The sequence below is a fragment of the Dipodomys ordii genome, unplaced genomic scaffold (assembly GCF_000151885.1).
Source record: "Dipodomys ordii isolate 6190 unplaced genomic scaffold, Dord_2.0 Scaffold1, whole genome shotgun sequence".
NCBI lineage: Eukaryota > Metazoa > Chordata > Mammalia > Rodentia > Heteromyidae > Dipodomys > Dipodomys ordii.
The window spans coordinates 50,683,453-50,705,185 of NW_012267217.1; the positions used below are offsets into that span (position 1 = coordinate 50,683,453).

The following is a 21,733-nucleotide window of genomic DNA, read 5'->3' on the forward strand; positions in this document are numbered from 1 at the left end:
CTGTTGCCTGCCTAGTTTGGTAACCCTAGTCACCTTTGGTAACTGAGCATTTAATTTTTGTATGGTTCAAACAGAAACGTGCTATACACGTAAGATGCACATCAGGGTTTGAGGATTCAGTGTAAAGAGAAAGAATTTTCAATCTCTCATGAATAATTGTAAATATTGATTACTCATTAAAATAGTAATGTATGGGCTACAATGAGTTCAAGGAGAGTATTAAAATGAATGTCACCTATTTCTTTTACTGTATTTTAATGTGACTCCTAGAAAGTTTAAGTAGTAATGTAGTTTATATTAGATTTCCAAAGGGCAGTGTGGTGCCAGACACTGTCTCTACACTGAAGGAGTACTTCCTAGGTGGAGGTGACTGGAAGCAGGTCTGCAACACCAGGACACACCAAGGCAGGGTGATACAGCGTCTGCACTAGCTTGTGTCTTTTTCTGTATTGTACACAACTCTAGATTGCCTGGGTTCCGTTCTGTCTATTTCACCTTGTTCTGTCCCTGTTGTCTGCCAAATTATGCCAAACTCACTTGTCTGACTTCCTGCCAGTCTCCCACAGCTTCCTCAGGCTCTCTGGCAGTGGATGGATGAACTTTCCAGTGTTCGACCTCACTGTCCCCTTTCCCTGTCTTTGGTTTGGCTGGACCCCGTGCTCAGGTGCCCCTGCTAATTCTCCATTTTTCCCTGGTGGATTTCTAAGCTTCAATTCCAATTCTCCCAGGAAACTCATCAGCTCTCCACCCGAATAGTTCTCTTCCTTAAAGCCTCTAACAGCAGTTATTTATTTGTCTCACCAAACGCTTCCTCATAATTCTTCCCTGCTTAGTTTCTTAAGATCATGAATGCATTAGATGACTGGGGGCAAAAAGACCTAATCTTCAAGGGTTAGGTGACCATGTAATAAAAGTAGTTACTTAGAAAGAATGGAACAAAGATGTATGCCACCGGAAGAGCTGGGAAATTAAAACAAGATGGAATTTTTCTGACAAAGGTCTTTCTTTGTCAGGGTCACTACCAGTCCAGTCCAGGTTGGACTGATGGGTGGGGAATGGGGAGGAGGAGGGACAACTTGGCCAGATGACTGAGTAAATAAACCAACGAAGGCCATACTTGTCCACCTGTACTTTTGGAGAGGACGATAGCTGACCCTGATCTCGGGCTCCTTCATACCTGGAGATCCAATCTGACTTTCACCTATGGGTGTACTGGGATATCTGCCACAGCAAAAGTCTCCAGATCTATGGGCAGCGGCCTACGTCTTGGAAGACTTCTTCGGGAGGCAGGGGTTGGAGGAGAAGAAAGGAGCAGATTTCTCAAGTGTCCAGAAAATGCACTTCGACAGTTCCATTTTTGGGGGATTAGGGGTGGGGTGGGGGAGAAGGGGGTTGCATTTAGAACTAGCCTGGCTCTGACCCTGCCCAGGACTCATCCAAGCATATTGTTCCAAACAATCTGTCTGGCAGTGAAGGGTAGGTACCCGGAGGATGGAGGGGTGGATGTGAGATCCACCTGAAGGAAGGAAGGTCAAGGTCGGGCCTGGCGTCCGTTGCGTTTCCCCAGCAGATGCGGAAAGCGCGCAAAGTCCTACCCAAAGCGACCCCCCCCCCAACAGGAGACAAAAGCCCGGCTCGTCCTCACTCCCACGCCCGCCTCTCCTAACCCAAGCTGGCAAGTTATTCTTAACTCTCCCGGGGCGTCGGCGAACCCGGGCTTGGAGAGGGACGAAAGATCGGGGAGAGGAGGCCCGGCGGACCCCGCACGGGGACCGGGGTGGGGCGGGGCGGGGCGGCGGGGCGTGCGGGTGGGCGTGTGCGCCAGCACGTGCCCGCGCGCCGGGGAGCGGGCAGGAAGGGGGTGGTCTCCAAAAGGGGGAGGGGAGAAGGCCAAGGGGGCGGGGAGAAAGCAGGCTTTTTAGGAGCCGGCGGCGGGTGCCGGGGAGGCGAAGGGAAGGAGGCGGCTCCCGCGCTCGCCGGCCCGCGCCACCTGCCCCGCTCTCTCGCCCGCCGGTGTGTGTGTGTTGCGCTTCCCCTCCGCCGACATGCTGCCGAGACTGGGCGGCCCCGCGCAGCCGCTGGTCTTGCCGTCGTTGCTGCTGCTGTTGCTGCTGCTGGGCGCGGGTGGCTGCGGCCCCGGGGTGCGCGCCGAGGTGCTGTTCCGTTGTCCGCCCTGCACCCCGGAGCGCCTGGCGGGTTGCGGACCCCCGCCGGTGCTCACGGTATCCGGGGAAGCGGGCGATGTCCTGGCGCCCTGCACCGAGCTGGTCCGCGAGCCGGGCTGCGGCTGCTGCTCCGTGTGCGCCCGGCTGGAGGGCGAGACGTGCGGGGTGTACACCCCGCGCTGCGCCCAGGGGCTGCGCTGCTACCCCAACCCCGGCTCCGAGCTGCCCCTGAAGTCGCTGGTCAACGGCGTGGGCACTTGCGAGAAGCTCCAGGACTCCAGCCCCAGCCGTGACCAGGTGGCAGGTAACGCGGGGCCGGGACGGCTGGAGGTGTGTGTGTGTGGGGGGTAAAACTTGGAGGGCTGCGGGCGGCCGTTTTGTAGGAGCGCGCCGCTCGACCTCGGGGTCTGTTGTGGAGAAGAGAAAGCGGAGTCCTTGACTCGATCCTGGGGGGATTAGTGGGAACGGGAACCCACAACCCTCCCCCCCAACCCCGAAAGGCAGACCTGTGGGAAGAGCCCTGGCTACTGATTGGCTTGAGAGAACTTCTTCCCCGCGTGGAGCATCCCCCGACTTCTGTTCTGTGCAGGGATTTACTGTTGGGCCGTAGGAACTTCAGGCTTTATTTTAGGGGGGGCGGCATGGCCTGAGTTAGGTGACCCCTCGAGGAGTCCGGGTGGGACCTTGGACGGAGGCCCCGGCACCGGGAAGGGGACCCTGCCTTTTACTAGGTTTGGGAGGCGGAGGGGAAGCATTTGGCGCCTTGTGGGGGTGAAGTGCACCTCGAGAACGAAATGGGGGCTCTTGCAACACTCTTAGATGGAAACGGAACAGAACAACAGGGAGAGAGAGAGGGTTCCTGGGAGGCGCAAGGTGGAGACCCTGATAACTGGGTCTGTGTAACTTAAGACGGATCATCAGCTGCATTCTTGGAGGGGCGGACAGGCCATGCGGCCAAGCATCTATCTGCTCCCCAGGTCTGAGGGCTGGAGGAGTCGGGGTGAGAGCGACTGCCACGACTCTTCCGAGAGCCTTACACTCCTTCCCCTGCTCCCCACTAAACCCAGGGACTTCTTGCTAGCTCCTTAAACGGGGAGCTTGGGGGTTCTTTGTTAAATCCCTTTCCAAAAGTTATTTGAGGGATGCAATCAGGTTGTAAGGAGTTCACTTTCAAAGACATTGTTATTATTATTTTATTATTATTTATTGCAAATCCTCCCTCCTCCCCTGGTCTAGAGGAAGCTGTGATTATTGTCTCTCCTCTTGTAGACAAGAGCTGAATCTCAGGGCCTGCTGCTGTGTAAAAGGCCAACGTGTGTGTGCCTCACTAAGTTTCTGGAGCTGAGGAGAGGGGAGATGAACAACAAACAAACAAGAGCAGACATTCTTGTTGCTTTAGTTGTTTGGTAGCACCCTCCCCCCCTTACCTCTGAACTCTACTTTTCTTTTTTTTTTCCTTCCCTGTTTTCCTTGGTATGGAATTCGGGGTCAGGGTTACAGTCCTCTGCGTCTCTCACACATTTTGACCTTGAGTACAAAGCAAGGTAGGCTTCCTCTGAGGAACCCCTCCGTTCCTTTCTTCTTCCTCCCGGCTGGCTTTGCAATTAACCCTTTCCTCTGGCTTCTCTTCAGAAGGAATTAAAAGGAAAAAGGCAGAAGTCCTCTCCTTAAGAAACAGCCTGTCCCCTAATCCAGCAACCTCCGTTCCCTGCCCCCCTCCTCTTCCATCCCCCCTGGCACCCCACAGTCCATTCCAGAGGCTTTGTGCAGTTTGGGGCACTTTCTGAGCAGAACTCAGGCAAACTAAACATCTTCCACAGCAGGAGGAACTTTCTCATTGGCTTTGTAGAAACCACCAGATTTTGACCATTTTCATCAAGTGGGATGTGTTTTCTCTCTTATGGCGTTTTCCCCTGTTCTTCACCATGGCTCACTCTGAGCCTGAAATCCAACTCTTCTGCTTCTCAGGTCTCTTTGCAGGCGACAGATGTGGGAAGTTGTCTCCCTTCCCCCATTCTTCCTTGCAGCCTGAAAGGGGGTGGAGGGGTTGTCAGGGAAGCTGGAGGACAATGGGGTGAGTTCATGGGAAGAATGTCACTGTGGATTTTCTCTCTGGTTATGGGACTCCTACCAGCTTGCCCTAGCTGCTCCTCAGGCTTTACCTAAGGCATGGTATGCCTTCCCACATTTTTTCTCTTTGGTCCCAGTCTGGAAGAGGGGATATCAATCAGAAGTAGGGAGTAAGGGAAGTAAGGAGGAGAGGTTAAAGCGCATTAAGGCTGGGGAAGGGGGTACTGTGGAAAGAAACCTTGGCTTATGGAGTGCCGGGAGAGAGTGGGCAAGGATGGAAGTTGTGGGCCAGTCTGTGGGAGAGGGTCTTGGACTGGAGTTGCAGTGTGGAGGCTGTTGAGCTCTGAGCTGGGGATAGGGTGTCCCCCTCCCCCAACCTAGACCTTCGCATTGAGCATTGTCCATCGCTCATCTCCTTGGAGCACCCCCCCCATAGCCGGCATTCCTCTCTGAGCAGGTTGCGTTTGAGAATTTTAAACATACCCTCTTATTTCGAGGCAGCAAACCCCAGCAGTTCCGGCCTTGCCGCTAGCTCTTTTGTCTTTGTTCCCAGGACTCAGGGGTTGTGCTGCTGGCTTCCTGGGGATGGCACGGATGCAGGGCTTGGGGGTGGGCACGTCAACGGATAAAGCGAGCAAGCAAGTGAGTGGATGGTGGCCATTCTGCTTGGGGGGTAATCTGGGGGGGGGCTGGGGGGTGGTGTTGGGCTGGGGCTGGTTGGCTCACAGACACTGAAAAGTCAGACTGGGGAGGAGGGGTTGGGTAGAGGTGGGGAGGCCTGAAAGCCGAATGAAAGGTCCCTGAGATCTGCCAAAAGTCCGGATCTTAAAAGTATGTGGGTGTGTGAGGTGACAGAGTAGGCAGTCTGCCTTACTTGGGGGCTGGGGAGGGGAGTTGGGGAGGGGGATGGGTTTGGGCTAGGCCTGGTCCTTTCAGAATTCAGGCCTGGCATCTCCCCTCCTTCCCTCCTTCCCCGGGGGTGTTACAATGCTGGGGATTATGCGGAGGGGCGGGGCACCCAAGTGGCTGTCTGGCCCTGTGCGCATAGAAAGGTACTATAGAAATGTGCAGTCATTCAGAGTCTCAGAGCCAACAGGCAGGCTGGCCCGCTTGTGGGTGAGGAGCGGGAGGTCTCACATCTGCAGTTGCTGCGGGAGCAGGGGAAGAAGGCAGGCCCTGATTTACAGCGGCTCAAAAATAAAAAGGGGGTGGGGTGGGCCAGAAAGCTAGGGGACTTCTGGCTCCCAGTACTGCTCCCCATCTCGTCTTGCATAAATTTGCATACCGAGTTCCAAGTCATAAAATAGACTTAGACTCCAGAATGAGTGGGACCCACTGTCGCTGATTGTTTTAACACCATTACCTTCCGCCTCCCCTCCCCCCCTCCTGGACAGAACTGGAAACCGGCTCTGCTAAGCTGCTAGCCTGGAGGCAATGGGGGCTGAGCCCTGCTGCTCAGGGGACCTGTTGGGGCACACGTGGAGTTTCTTAAGAGACTAAGCAGTGAGTGGCTCTTGGCCTTGGGCCAGGGTCATCCAGGTGACCAGAAAGGCATTTGCACAGTGTGCAAGTGTATCCTGTCTGACCCCTGGCTGTAGCAGCCAGAGGTGTTAGGGTAGGTATGGATGGGATTGGTGGTAGGGCATGTGAGGAGGGTCTTTGGTTGGAGTTACCTATTGACCTGTGTAGTTCTAAACCATTCCTGGATGGTTTCCTTTGTGTGGTAATAATGAACCAATTCCACAGACAAGGTGTTTGAAGAAGAAAGCATGCAGGAGAAAAAGATCCAATGTGACATTAAAGTTGTTATAAACTTACACAGACCTTACAAAATCAGGGTAAGGTGCTCTGAGTTAAGCAACTGGGGGGAAAACTCACCTATAAAATTGTTCTTGACCTAACTGTATTCTTGAGTTTCTTGGCAGGTAGTGGGAGGATGGATGCTCCGGTGGCTCTCAGTGTTAGCTTACCTTAGCTTTGCGTTTTAAAATAAAATATCCAGGTAAAGAATTCCTTTGAGTTAGGAGACTCATGGTAAATAGTCCTATTAAAGTGCTGTAGATGATCGGGGGTGGGGATTGTGCCTCTCCTATGCCTCTGTTACTATAGGGCCAGCTGGAATACCTACCTCATGCTAAGTACATGGACAGGACTCACAAAATATGACATGGAAAATACATTGGCTGCAATCAGAGGGACTCTGCATAGGTGACTTGGAGATGGTGACAGGATGTTCAACAAAACTCAAGTCTGTGAATGGGGAGGTTGGGGGACTGGCCAGGCCCAGGCCAGAGCCAGGCTTGGGAACAGGAAGGGACTCCTGTGGGCTGAAGGATGGGGCAGTTTCCTCCAAAGGCAGGGGTTATTTCTAGAGCTGTTTCTACTGAAATGAAGGCACAGAAGAGGAGGTCATGCTATGCTTCTCCAGCGGAGCTAGCGATGTGGCTGGCAGATGTTCCAGGCCCCTCTTTGTTTTCTCTGGCTGGACTTTCCTTAAGGTGGCAGGCAGCCATCAGAAGACAGTCATCCCCCATCTGTCCTGTTGAACTGATGGCCTCTCCTGGTTGGTCTCCTGTCTCTTATCTTCCCCTCTGGGGGAAGGGAAGGTTGATACCCCTATCTCTCATTAGAAGAACTGAGGAAGGAAAGAGGAAAGGAGAGAGTCACCTGATTGCCTACTGTCTTCTTAACTTTCTGCTTCCATGGCTAAGCCAGGGACTGGACTGTTGGCAACAACAGGCTTTTGAATCTTTTGGTCAGAAGTTTTGTGCCATAGGTAGGTGATGGGTGATGGCCTACAGCATATCACTGTCAGCTTTTGGTTATTTGGATTTTCCTGACTTTGTTTTATTTTTATTTTTTGTCAGTCGCGGGGCTTGAACTCTGGGCCTGGGCTCTGTCCCTGAGCTCTTTAGCTCAAGGCTAGTGCCCTTATCACTTGAGCCACAGCACCACTTCTGGTTTTCTGGTGGTTAATTGGGGATAAGAGTCTTACAGACTTTCTCTGCCTGGGCTGGCTTTTGAACCATGATCCTCAGATCTCAGCCTCCTGAGTAGGTAGGATTACAGGTGTGAGCCACCAGCGATCAACTTTTCTTGACTGCTTACAGACCTAAATCCTAGAACTAGGGAGACTTAAAAATGTAAATGGCCAACATGCAGTAGTTAAACAAGAAAGACACAAGACAGATGAGTCATGGGGTGTCTGGACCAAACAAAGAGCAGGAAGACAGCAGCTCATGGCTGGAGCAGTCTGGCCTTTTCAGTGATTGACCAGGTTCTAATGCAGCCTATGTCAAAAACGTGTGTATTGAACAGGGGCCAGGCTTAGTGAAGTGGGAATGGTTTTACCCTCTTCTTGGGGTGTGTGTTGGGCGACTTGTGACTATGGAAAGTATCCAGCACACATTAGCTGCCGTAATCTTGGCAAGTGCCATCTTTTTGATGCTTGGTCCTTAAGACGAAGCCCGAACTAGATAAGTCAGGTGGTTCTACTCATCTGTGGAGGGTCCCATCGTAGGTGTCTGCTTCTAGTCACTGGATGCAAGAGGTTTATTTTATTCTGCCTCATATCTGTAAATTAGAAAATGATCTACTGGGTCTCACACTCTGCATATAATGCGTCAAAAGAACAAATAGATGAAAAGCTCAGCATTTGCCCTTGGTAGTGAGTCACTAGATTTCCTATCCGTATTTCTTTGACCAACTTTCTTGGAGCTATAGTAAGCCCCTTTGTGGAAGAGGTAATGAAATTGTACTTTAAATCTGGCTGATAGTAAATGGTTTAAGGTTAGCTAGCTTTCCTAGCTTTCGTGTGTGTGTGTGTGTGTGTGTGTGTGTGTGTGTGTGTGTGTGTGTGTGCTAGTACTAGAACTTTAAACTTAGGGCCTTGTGGATTTGGCTTTTTCAACTCAAGGCTTAGCTGTATCACTTGAGTCATACCTCCACTTCTGGCTTTTTGCTGGTTAATTGGAGCTAAGAGTCTCAAAGACTTTCCTGCCTGGACTGGCTTCAAACATTGATTCAAAGATCTCAACCTCCTGAGGAGCCAGGAATATAGGTGTGAGCCACCAGTGCCCAAGTCTGGCTTGCATTATTTTTATGGTTGAGTTAGGCAGTGAATGTACTTTAGAGTCCGCATCCTGTGTCTGGGGATATAGTTCATACCCTTGGGAGACAGAGATGGCCCAAGAGATCTGTCTTTGCTGCTCACAAGCAGGTGGCAGGGTCAGGTCCTTTCTTTACTTGGCCAGCCAGCCTGGGGGAACCCAGCCTTTTAGCTGCCTGAGTCTAGAGATGACCTGAGGCAAATGTTGGGGGTGTGGGGTGGGGGAGCTACCCTCTATGTGGCCCTTAGAGGAAACCCATTAAGACCCAAGCTTCAGACCTAGAGGGTTAAGAACTAATTGAAGTGGTACTTTCAGTGGCCAAAGCCAGTGAAGACCTTGGAAAGATGGGCCCCTGCACCAGACAAATAGTGCTTTCAGACTGGCATCTCTGAACCTAGGATGCCAGGAAGTTGAACAAAATCCTGGCAAAGAAACTTGATATTCTTTCCAAGATGGCGACTTCTTACTACATCTTCTCCAGAGCTGACCTCACCACTGAAAGTGAGCAGCTTCTCAATGTGCAGAGTTGGGGTGGGGACCTCCATGGGTATATCTGATTGGGAGAGTTTTCTGGGCACTGGGGCTTAAGAAAGCCCCCTGCGTGGCCTCCTGTGAGAGTACACAGTGATGATGATGATGATGATGATGATGATGATGACTGGTTTTTGGCATCTGGTGCAGGTGGGCCCCCAGAAAGCAGGGAAAGTAGATGCTTGTCTTTGGGATCATCATATACTTAGGGTGAAACCTAGGATAGTAGACACACAGCATTGCATGTGCCAGGAGGAATTCGAGGGTAGATAGACCCCTTATACTCCAGAGCCTCCATGGTGGGGAAGGAACAAGAAAGACCTCTTTATGGATTAGGCAGTAGGCCCAGGGAGATGTGCAGGTTTTCAGCTTAACTGGATTCACTCACTCCGTAATTAGCAGAACATGTAGGATGTGGACGGTTTTTTTTTTTGTCTCAAGTGTGGACCATCTCCCATGCTCTTCCCCATCCTTGGCTCTTTGCCCCTGGCCCCTTTTCCTTAACAAAGCCAGGGAAGATCTGGGCTGGCTCAGCCTGGGTGTCAGTCAAGCATTGGAGGAGACCGTGCTCAGAAAGCTGCACCCCTAGAAATACAGTTGGCTACAGTGAGGAATTTTTTCCCTTCCCCTTAATACTTTTTAGGGGGGCGGGCAGGGGACACTTGGAAGCTTTGGAGACCTTCTGGCTGCCAGCCCCACATCCCCTCCTGGCTGTTGGGAAGCAGGGCAGGAGTGAAGACTGGAGAAGGGGGCAGGGGCTGGCAGACCTCCAGCTGCCAGTCAGACGAATTGGCCCGCAGGCAATGGTGAAGTTGGCTGGGAGTGAATCCTGGGGAGGTTTCTAATTAGTGGACGGCTGTAGGTGTGTCAGCCCTGTGTTCATTCAAGGAACTGAGCAGAGCCAGGAAGTCGAGGAGGGAGGAGGACTGAGCGCTTGAAGGTCTTGGCAAGTCGAGGGTGAGGGGCAGGGGAGGGAGGGCAGGGGAAGGAGGAAGACAGAAGAGCCTGCTGCGTGTGTTCATCCAGATGAGTTGGGAAAATGGGGGCGGGGTTCTTAGCTCCATGGATCTGAGGTTGATTGTGGAGACACATGGTTTTTGGCATGTAAGCAAAGGGTATTCCATGAAAGGGTGATAAAACAGTAACAATGAATATAGTTTTGTTCTAGGTATCTCCTTCTTCTGTTAAAGGAGCGCCCTGCTGTTACAATGCTTTCTCCCTCCACTCTGTTTTAACCTGGGATTCTTCACAGTTGTCAGATGAAGAAACCGAGGCTGCTGCGTTCAGATTCAAGTGCCAAGGCCAGCATAGGTCTCTGGGTTCTCCTCCCAGCACCCCATCGCATGAGACTTAAACAATAGCAGTGATTTATAGAGAAAAGCTCCTTTTCCCTGGGAGGCAGTCATTAAGGCATAACTTCTCAAAAATAGTTCTTTCTGCAACTCTCCAGGAAGTTTCTGTTAGGCTTATCTTTACTTCTGGAGTAGGTGCCAAGTTGCCTTGCTTTCTAAAGTGCTGGAGGCTAAGAAAATGAGAAGGGCAGCTTCCCTGTTCCCTGAGCCCAGCTAGTGCCTGTGGCTTGTTGGATAACCGCATAAGGGGTGGTTTCTGTGGCAACATTGGAGGAAGGTGTGCCAGGTAGGATAAAGGGATGGGTGGGCGGGCTTGGGGGATTGGGTGGGATTAGCTGGCATATGATTGTCTTCCTTCCCTAGGGAGATGGAGAACTGGAATGAAGCTTTCAGGGTGGGTAATGTTCTGCCTGTGGGACTATATAAGGCCCTCAAAATCTTTTGGCATATGTTGGGAAGACATCCATGCTTTTTTTTGTTGGCTGCCTGAGACCATCTATCTGTATTGCTCATTTTGTATGATCTTGACATGATGTTATAAATATCCTAATGACCTTCGGCAGAAAGAGAAGGTTTCCTATCCTAAAACAATGCTGGTGACTAGATTCCCTTCTGATGGGTTACAAACTATAGAGCCAAACAACCTGGTTTTAATTTTGGCTCTGTCACTGGCTTCGTGCCTTTGTGTAGCTGCCCTTCCAACTCCATGGTTGTTTATTATCAAGTATAAAAGGGAATAAGAAATTATCAACCTCATATGAGTGCTTAACAATGAAACAAAGTTCCACAAACAAATCATGTGGCCTAGAAACTCAGATAATCAAATGACATTATACACACTCTGACCCCTTTCTCCTTTCTGTGTCAACATACAAGCCAGGATGAAGGCAAATGTTTTGCTTGTATGTGTCATGATTGGTCATTTAAGAGTCCTGTGAGGGGTGTAGCTACCTAGGTAAGCTTTGTATTGGAAAGCTTGCAAGGAGTTAAAGATGTGCAGGTTAATCAATGGTTGAGGGGTTCAGTGGGGGAGTCCCAGCCCAGAAGTGAGGATTCATGCTTGAGGCTCTGCTGGTTGACTGTAGTTGGTTTGTTGCTTTTTGAACCAAAAGAGCATAGCCAAAGAAGGTGACGGATGTGTGCAGTATTAGATGAGACACACTCGGTGAACTTTTCCTTGAAGAAAGAGAAAAGCATGGTGACCTATTTAAAGACACTTATTTATATTCAAGACACTTCTTGTGCTGGTTTGAGAGTGTGGCTGGCAATCGTGGACATCTTTGCAGGTTTTAAATTTCCCTTTGCATCCCGTGGGTTCAGTGTGTCAGGCTGGATGGAGTACTGGGGGCAGTGTTATGGGAACTGAGAAGAGGCTGGCAGAAGGGAAAGTGGTGGGAGAGAGGTTGGCAGCTATGTTGTAGAGTTGTGATGTAGGGATGGTGGTTTGAATATGGGTTGTAGAAGAGGCAAGTGGCCTTCCTCCCTACCATGGGCTACTGTCTGCTTGCTGCCTTCATTACCCCTAACCAGTCTTACTGCTATGGGCCTAGATGGTAAAGAAGAGGCCAGAGAAAATGTGAGAAAGAATCAATGAGAAAATTCTCTAAGCAGGAAGCTCTTAGCATAGTCAGCTTTTCTTATATTTAAACACTGGTCATGTGCCTATGCTGTGCAAGCCAGCATATTAGTAAAGTTTTTTTTTTGTTGTTGTTGGTTATAGGGCTTAAACTCAGGGCCTGAGTGCTGTCCCTGAGCTCTTTTGCTCAAGGCTAGTGCTCTACTACTTTGAGCTACAGTGCCACTTCTGATATTTGAATGGTTAATTGGATATAAGAGTCTCATGGGGACTTTTCTGCCTGGGGTTGGCTTTGAACTGCAGTCCTCAGATCTCAGCCTCCTGAGGAGCTAGGGTTACAGGTGTGAGCCACTGGTGCCTGGCTGAAAAGTTCTTAATACCACCTGCAATGCATGCCTTCAATACCAGAAGGGGCAAGAAGAATTGTATCTATTCAATGCAGATAAACTGATCTGAACCTTTTGACCAAGACTCTGGGAAGATCTTCATCACCCTGTCCTTTTAATAGCATAAATTAATTATACAAAGATGATTTATTGTCTCTCTCTGTCTGTCTGTCTCTGTCTCTCTGTCTCTGTCTCTGTCTCTCTCTCTCTCTGTCTCTCTCTCACACACACACACACACACACACACACACACACACACACAGGTCACATTCATCCTTTCTATATTACTTTTGCTTACAATTCTCCCTCTGGGAATATATGGCTATTAAAAAAATGAAGTCCTGGTCTGGGAGTATGGCTTAGTGGTAGAGTACTTGCCTAGCATGCATGAAGTCCTGGGTTCGATTCCTCAGTACCACATAAACAGAAGACGCTGGAAGTGGTGCTGTGGCTCAAGTGGTAGAGTGGTAGCCTTGAGCAAAAGAAGCTCAGGAATAGTACCTAGGACCTGAGTTCAAGCCCCAGGGCTGGCAAAACAAAAAACAAAAAAAAACCCCAAACCCAACAACAACAAAAGTCATTCTGTATGATGAATAAAGGCATAGGCATAAAGGAATTGGTAGGTATCTGTTCTGTCAGTCATTGTCTTTTTTCCAAATAAATAAACAAACCAAGTTGACCACATAGAATGTCTCCATTCCTGTCCTTTGCACAAGTAAAATATTAAGACCCTAGAGGCTAAGACCAAGCTCATGGGTTCCAGAAGCTTCTGTCCTTCAGTGAAGGAAGAGAAGCCACAAACCCTCGGTTCCTCTGAGGATGGGTTCAGGCTAACAAGTGGGAAGGCAGTGAAGTGGAGTTGTTTGGGTGTTTTCCCCAATGATGTCTTTCATCCTCTTGATCAAGTGGCCTTTGGAAACTTGGTGGCCTCGTTGTTCACTTTCCATCCACCTGAGCTGGTCTCCCCTATACGATTCCAGGGGAAGTTGGTAGCTTTTTCCCATCTGTCATTTGCCGTTTATTCTTTCTCATGTCACTTGTATTGATGCTGTTTCTTCTCTGGTCCTGGTGGAGACAGCAGCTGTCTCCTTTCTCTTGGCTATCACTGGTCTGTGGGCACACCCACTGCTCTGTACCTGCTGCCTTCCTGGTCTGCTTCCACCAGGATCAGCTTTCCATTCTCTGGCCTGAGCTGCCTTCATTCCTTGCCCTTCTTCAGTCAGTTGCCTCTCCCAGTGTGTCACTCATTTCTCAGCTCTTCCTCTGACAAGGAGCCCTCCGCAAGGATGCTTGGTGGGCAGCTACCCCGGTAACACTGCATTAGCCAATGAAAGTGGCATTGAAATCTGCTGGTGGTATTGAAGGGGTATTGTTACGCTCTCTTCCAGCCAGTAGAGTGCCAGGGTCATTCTAAGTTTACTTATCACCAGTACCCTCCATTTGACAAGGGCAGCAGAAATTCAACGCTAGGGACTCATTAAGGCCAAACAAGTGTTTTACCAACTTTGCTCCTAGCTTTGAGATAAACTTTTTTTTGGTAGTACTGAGGTTTGAACTGAGAGCCTTGTGCTTGCCAGGCAAGTGCTCTACAACCAGTTTAGCTATGCACCCAGATCTTAGTCATGAGACACTGATGCCTGGCTCAGAGATGACTTTTTTAAAAGAAAAAAAAAATTAAATGCAAAAATGTACTTAGAACAACATAATACCAGTCTACCACATAGACCTTCAAATGGTGATTGTTTTGTCTATTAACAGGCAGTACTTAGTATTTATCTTGGCTAAACAGATTTGTATACATATACATGACAGATGATCGGCATGAATATATTAGCATATTATGCATACATGTGCATATGTTTGCATGTTTATGTATGATGGATGACTATTATCAGAAAATTTATTTATATATGAGGAATGACCCCTATTGGTGAAATTTTTTTCTCTGAAAACAAATACAAAAAAAGTATATAGAAAGCTTCATTTTCCCACTCAACATTAGGTTTTTGAGATCTACTCATGTTAATAGACCCTGGAAGGAGCTAGTTTTCCTAACTGCTATGTGTCATTCATCCTACTGATTGTATTAATCTGTTCACGTATTAATACTTTCGGGTCAAGTTACTGACAGTGTACAACTACAAACCTCTGTAATGAACGTTTTTGTGTATGTGCTCAGTGTATTTGTGGACACGAGGAACTTCAAGGTCAGGTGCATTCTCTCTGTTAACATTTCCTGTGGTCCAAACTCATGCTCTACTTACTTGGGCCTTTAGCAACTAGGTTACCTTACCAGGTTCTGGGATAGCTTAAGTTGAGTTGGCGGGGAAAATGTTCAGGATCCATGGGAAGGAGTGAAAGCTGATCGTGCTGTTTGCCACTTGATAGCAGCTTCTCTGACTCTTCAAGGACAGCTTGGCTCACAGAGCCCCAGAGGACCTGGGCTGAATTTGAGCATGTTTTTGTTTTCTCCAACTGTCTGCCTCAGCCCTGACCCTCCCCAGGTCTTCGGGATTCCAGGAATGACCTTGGTGTGTATAAAGCAAGCCCTTGAGAGCGGGCTCAGGCAGGGAGGCTCCAGCGAGGCTGTGCTGTTTCTCCTCACTCAGGGGGAGCCCAAGATGAGACGGCAGAGAGGGGCATGCTCTAGAAATCTCCATGATGCCTGGCCAAGAAAGGCCCCCTCTGCATGTGTCCAGGCATGCACATGGGCCTCTTACAGACCCAAAAGCCAATGAGGAGGGAGAACTCGGGAGGCCGAGTCTCCACATTCTTCGGGAAACCTAGGCAGGAGACAGACTCACAAAAGGAACAAGGCCCTAGAGATGTTAGCTTGAAGGGTCTTGTTCAAAATACAGGTTCCTTGGTCCTTACCCAGGCTTGCTCTCAGTATCTCCAGTGTGCTCTCCAGTTGATCTCTGGTGGCAGAGCTTTGTTTGGAAGCCACGGTTCTAGTCTAAACTGCCTCAGCTTACAGATAAACGCATGGAAGACAGCCTTAACCTCTTCCTGTGCTGGCATCACTGGACTTCTTGGAAATAGTAAAGCAAGTATGGGTTGGACTTTGATTCCTCTGGATTTCAAATCAGCAATGTTCTTCTTGCCACTTAAGAACTAACCTGTGAGTTAGTGTTGCAAGGAAATGCACCAAGAGGCTAGGTATAGGAGAAATTCCGTGGCTAGTGGGTTGAGCGCTCCCGCCCTCCTTCCCTGCTCCCTCGTTCTCACATGTGCAAGCCTGGCCTGCTCAACTTTCCACTTGGTCATTTACTGAGATCGTCAGCAATCAGCTGGCATGAGGTTTCGTGGGAACTGCAAGATGGCCACCAGGTGAGTAAGTGTAGGCTTGTGTATCTGTCTTTCCGCAAGGAAATTCTGAGAGGAGAGAGCCCTCTACTGTGGAACTCCTGGTCTGCTGGCTGAGGGCGAGTTTTCCCAGAGTGTGACAGGCATGGGAGAGACCTGGTGGCATTTGAGAGAGGTCAGGCTTCAATTGGCTGTCCTCTTGGAAGGAGCAGGGCTTCAGGATTTGGAATTTGGAATGAATCTATATGTCAGCCAGAGGTAGGTGGATCTATCCACTGAAAAGATCATTTATTAGGCTGAAATGTATGATAGTGCTCAGCCTACAGGGTCATGACAGGCAGGCACCCTTATGCATTATTCAGAATAGCATTTCCAGGGGCTGGCTGCCTGTCTGTTGTCTCTAATCTTTGGGAGTAGGGGAACAAAAGAAAAAAAAAAGGTGGTGGAAGGCACTGACCATGTTACTCACCCATACAGACTATGGTCCTCGAGTTAAACTTTAGCTTGAAAAAAGAAGACAAAGAGGACCTCCTTTCTAACTTCTGTCTCCTTCCCTCCTTCCCTCCCTACAACGTGGACTGAACAGCCAGTTGGTAGGATGGGCTAGGGAACATTGTAGATACTTAGATGGAGTTTGGTGGCTATGTCAGCCATCCGAAAGGACTCTTCAAATTCTCTCCAACAAAAGCTGTTTCTTGTGTGTGTTGGCTAGTTTACCCTTACATGCAGGACACTTAGGAACAACTGCCTCCTGCTCACTCTGTTTCTCTGTCTCTCTGTCTCTCTGTCTCTGTCTCTCTCTCTCTCTCTTCCAATCTTGTCTCTGCATCAAATGGCAGAGAACTTGGTTATTTAGGAACACCCACTTTATAATCAGACCAGGGATGTGGCCCAGTGGTAGTGTGGGTATTTCTTGTGTGCAAATTCTTGAGTTCTGAACAACAGACACAAAACAAAATCACATTTCTGTTCCAAACTCTCACCTGATGCAAGGACCTCTTTAAAGGGTAAATAATGAGTAAAATAAATAAGTGAATAAAGCAAAGAAAAACTAAAAGACAGGGCTGAGGGTATATATAGTTCCACAGTAAAGTACTTGCTGAGCTTGTGCAAGGTCCTGGGTGTAATCACTGGCACTGCAAACTTAAAAAGAAAATAAAATTGGAATTTAACCAACAGGACCAAGCTTTAGAAGAACTACCCAAAGAGAGACAGTGCTGAAGAATTGCCATAACTATTTTCTCAATGTATTAGATCATTCAGCAGCAGATGAGGTATCGCCTGCCCTTCTTCCTCCTTAGCAGATAAATCTTTCATTTACCCATTCAAGAAATAGAGCATTCATAATGGAGATGGCGAGGGAGGGTGAATATGGCTGAAGTAGTTTCTTGGCATGTATGAAAATAGAACATGGAAACCTGTTGAAATGGTTTCAAGAAGGGGGTAGGAGAGTAACAGAGGGGGTAAAGGTTGATAGAGTGCATTATATACAACTATGATAATGTCACAATGAAATCTTCCTTGTACAATGAATACATGCTTACAAAAACCTCCAATAAAATAAAATTAAGAGGGGAAAAACAGATCATTTCTTCTAAAGCTTAATTTTGCCCACAATGAAAATTGGAGTGATGCTAATAAAGTGGTATATCCTCTTTAAGCAGTAGCCATCATTTAAGTAGTATTATTCCAGATATTAAGAGTTCAGAAAAATCAAAGGATTTGGTCAAGATCATAGTTGAATGGTAAATGACAAAGCTTGACTTGAGGACATTCAATTCCTGGTGTTGCCGGTTTTAAGTTTGTGAATGAGTTATCCATGGCCATGGACTTTGATGGAGAAGCTGTCCCCGCGGGAGGAGGAAAGGGAAGAGGTGAGAGAAGGGAGGAGAAGAGTGGTTAGTATTCTTTTGCTTAGCTAGCCTATATCAAGGTTAAGTGCATTTGAGGAGAAATTCACAAGGAAGGTGCCGTGTGAGTTCTGAGCCCAGCCTGAGTAGGATCAGGAAGGCAGCCAGCATCCCTTCCTCTGGCCCAGTACTGGAGCAATTCTTGAAAAGCTTGGAATGCCCCGTACCTGTGGAAGTAGGTGAGGCCCTGGAGACTGCGGTAGCCAGCTCTTAGATTTTTCAAGAGGCTGGAAAATGATTAGGATTTCTTCAGAATAGGAAGAGTGACGTGTTGAGCATTTAGGAAGCTGCATGGTCGTGCAGGAAAAGGTCTCTCCTGTTTTCTCTAAACCTGGGTAAAGACCAGAGCCTCCCATCCATCCCACACTAGGGTTTGCTTTTAGATTCTTGGGACCTATTTTCCTAGGAGTGCTTTAGAATTTCTCATGGGTCAAGAATCCAAGTTGGGCATTGAGGTCAAGAACATGGTGGTGGGAGAGAGTAAGTCTCTATGGAACACAAATGCCTTTTAACAATTTTTATTGTTATTGTAAAGGTGATGTACAAAGGGGTGACACAAGTCAGGTAATGAGCCCATTTCTTTTTGAACAATGTCACCCCTTCCCTTTCTGTCTCCCATTTTTCCCTCCCCTCCCCACCCACAAGTTGCATAGTATCTAGTGAGTGTCACCGCTGCATTTGTTAACTCTTTGACTCTCCATTTCTGTGCCCACTCCTATCCTCCCAAAGATAGATAAATGAACAAACAATACAAAAGAAAAGGAAACAAAAATACCAACAAAGAATAAACCTCTTGTTTTGGTTTCCTGGAGGAACACAAATACTTCGATTCATTGAGGAAGATTGTTAATGCTACAATTGAACAGGTTATGTTGGGGTGGGGAGGCGTATATGCCCAAAGTAAGTTTGGAAATGAGGTACTAAGGCATAGAAGTAGACACAAAGTTCTCTTGCTCTCTCTCCTGGATCTCAGCCTCTACCCAGTCTCATTGGTAGGTTAGTATGGCATGGAGGTGGAGGCATACCAATTGAGAAGCATCTTTGGTGATGGCAGGGATGGTGCCTGCCAGATGACACGATTTCTGGACCTGTTTGCCACCTTTAAAGTGGCACAACCCTATACTTCCTGTCATTCCAATTCCCTTTCTTGTTTCTAGGTGTCTATGACAGAAAGATGGGGCTACGTAACTAAGGCAGGGATGGGAGCTTTCTACTCAGGGCTACTGAGATCAGCTTTTGTCTCGCCCAGTTCTCTTTGGAAAAGCTTTACCTTCTGTGTATGATTGTGTACATCCCTGCCTCAGTACTGCTGCAGAGGGAAGAAGAGCTCAGCTTACCAATCCATAGGAAGAAGTCTTGAAGTCCCTGTTAGTTATATCCAAGCTAAAGAAGCCAAAGCCTTTCCCAACTCTCCATTGGGTTGCTAAGAACTGTTTCTTTTTCTTTTTGTTGGTCATGGGGCTTGAACTTAGATCCTAGGTGTCATTCCTGTGCTTTTTTGCTCAAGGCTAGTACTCTACCACTTGGAGCCACAGCACCACTTCTGGTTTCCTAGTGGTTAATTGGAGATAAGAGTCTCATGGATTTTGCCTCCCGAGTAGCTAGGATTACAGGTGTGAGCCACTGGTGCCTGGCTTAAGAACTATGTCTTATAGCTACTTCTGCACTGTGGCCTGCTAATCTACATGTATAAGTGATTGCTTAATAAATATTATTCTAGGTCTAACCCTTAAGAAGAAAAGAATGCAAGTTGGCATTTTTGTTCTGAGGGGAAAATTCCATCTCTAGTTGGAATTCTACATCTGGAATTCTGGAATGTTTTCCTGTGGATTGTTCCCATAACCTATAAGAGAATGTTTGGGGAGGGGGACTTGATTATCAGGATGATAGTTGTCCAGTTGGGGTTGAGGGATGTTGGGGAGAGAAAAGAAGCTAACAGCCCCCTGCAGAGGTGCTTACTGTTGCGGGCACTCCCTGATTTGGATGCCATTTGTTCATTTTTTAATGGTGGAGGTACAGAGAACTTCAGTAACTTGTTCAAGACTACAAAGCTAGGATTTAGACTTAAGTCGATCATACTTTGGACTTGAACTCTTGAATGTCTTTGGACTAGTAAAAAGTCATCCAGGCTTTGCTCAGCCCCCCACCGCCTTTTCCGATCTCTACTCAGACAACATTGCATTGACTTTAAGTTGTGTTCAACGTTGGTCATGGGACTTGAGTCTTGAAGCCTGTTCTAGAGAAAGAAATGGATGTTGTATTGCCTCTAAAAAGAGCCCATGTCAGCAGGCCAGGCCTTTTGATTTCCTCATCTTATTGCTGTGTTTGTTACAGTGGTGAGATCAATAAAGGAATGGAATGAAACATCCTTGAATCCAGGTAGCCTCTGTGAGGGTGGACAAACTGACCTTTACCTTAGTGAGGTCTAGGACGTCTCAGGACGGGAAGCCACTTCTATTCCGCCCAGTTCTGACCACATAGTTATCATAGGCTCTAGATTTGTTGTCTTTGTGTACTCTTTCTTCCACAAAAGCACCTAGAAATCATATTACAACTATTTATAAATACATCATTATGTATTAGGATTCAGTTTTTTTTACTGGAAAGTTTGTTGTATTTTTTGTCCCTTTGGACATTAATATAGTTGAAAACATTTTCTCAATCTCTATAATCACTTTACTTGTGCCTACTGGATAGGTTGGCCCTGAAGAACCTAAGCTATGAATGCTTTCTAGAGAGACACACACATTTTCTAGATGGTACTGAGACTTGAATCCAAGATTTCACACTTGGTGGGCAAGTCCTCCATCACTTGATTCACATCCCCAACCCTGAGTGTGCCCTCTGTTTTCTTCAAATACATTTCCAGAATTGGCAGAGTCTTCTGAGTGTTAGGTGTTGAGCTAACCTCAAGTACTCAGCTAAAAGATTGTTTCCTGTGTCTTGGTCACTGAGCTTACAAGTAAGGGGGGAAGAGGAGACGGACTTCTCCCAGGTTGTCAAGTGTCTGAAAGTCCTGAGCTTCACACTCACAGAATGGAAGAGTCTAGAAATGATGGTTATACTAACAGATTCCCAGAGACAAGGGAGACAGGATCTTGTTACACAGCCTCCAGCTTGTTTAAAACTTGCTGTGTAACCAACCCAGGCTGGTCTTGAATTTGAGATTGTCCGGTCTAGGCTAGGCCTCCTGAGTACTGGCATTACAGGCATGCGTTGTCACATGCTCTCCTTGGCTCTAAATTACCCAAGTGATCAGAACACAGTTTCTAGCCTGGAAATGCTATGGATGTCTCCGGAAATCTTTCCTGCCTCTGTTGGCTGGCAGCCGACTAACTGGGCAGGCTTTGTGATAGGGGATAGCCGGCTCCTGTACAGCAGATTTAGGCCAGGTCAACTGTGTGTTTGAATTTTGCTTTTCTCCTTTTGATCCTGGGTGGTTACAAAGGTGTGATGCAGTTGGGGACTTTTCTACTCACCTTTTTCTTTCTCTTCTTCAGTATCTGCAGCAAGGGAGAGTGATATCCTCCCACCCAAGGTGCACAGAGCTGGGCCTGAAGTGGCAGCAGGACAGGGGTGGAGTGGGAGTGGGGATTGCCAGAGCCTGCATGATGGCTCAAAGGTTAGTGTTAGGGAGAAGACAGAGAGTTCTTGGCATCGGCACACTTTCTGTTTGTTTTCTTCACTTGGATCATCTCAGATTTTCCTGAGCCTTTTCTGTCCTCTACCTCTGTGTCCATCTACAGAAAGCTGGGATAGTCTCCTTCATAGTTAGGCACAGCTTCATGACTGGTCCCAGAGGGTAACCTGGTAGCTGCGTTGGGACCTGGTAGTACTGAGGAAATCCGGTGCTGTGTGACAGGGTGATCTGGTGTTCTCATTCTGGGGGATCCTGGCAGGCCGATGAATGGTGAATCTCCTGGGGATCTTGGGTTTCTGTTATTTTCCATCTCAGGGGGCAGACTGTGCAGAGCTGGGTCCTTGTCTGTTTAAACCCTGGTAGGGGAAGATTCCTCCCTAGCCTGGATTGAGTACTAAATCCTTCGCCTTCCCCTGCTGTGTGTGGTGCTGGGGCTGCTGAAACAGCATTGAATTTGACTTGATTGATAGTGAATCCCAGGCTACCCAGCACCCTGGGGAGATAGCCCTTCTAAATTGAAGAATTTTCCAGGTCCAGAGGTTTTTATTTTTTATTTTTGTTTTTTTGGTTGGTTGTGGGGCTTGAACTCTGGTCCTGGGCACTGTCCCTCAGCTCTTCAGCTCAAGGCTAGCACTCTACCACTTGAGCCACAGTGCCACTTCCGGCTTTTTTTTCTTTTTGCTTATGT

General features: G+C 48.0%; 1 protein-coding gene across 1 annotated transcript in view; it reads left to right on the forward strand.

Moving 5' to 3' along the window:
- The first annotated feature begins 1,929 nt into the window (after positions 1-1,929).
- Igfbp2 (insulin-like growth factor binding protein 2, 36kDa) overlaps positions 1,930-21,733 on the forward strand; it is a 25,519-nt gene continuing 5,715 nt past the window's right edge. The window contains exon 1 of the mRNA XM_013010959.1: positions 1,930-2,469. Coding sequence (XP_012866413.1) covers positions 2,046-2,469 — 424 coding nt within the window. The 5' untranslated portion in view covers positions 1,930-2,045. The remainder of the gene's footprint in view (positions 2,470-21,733) is intronic.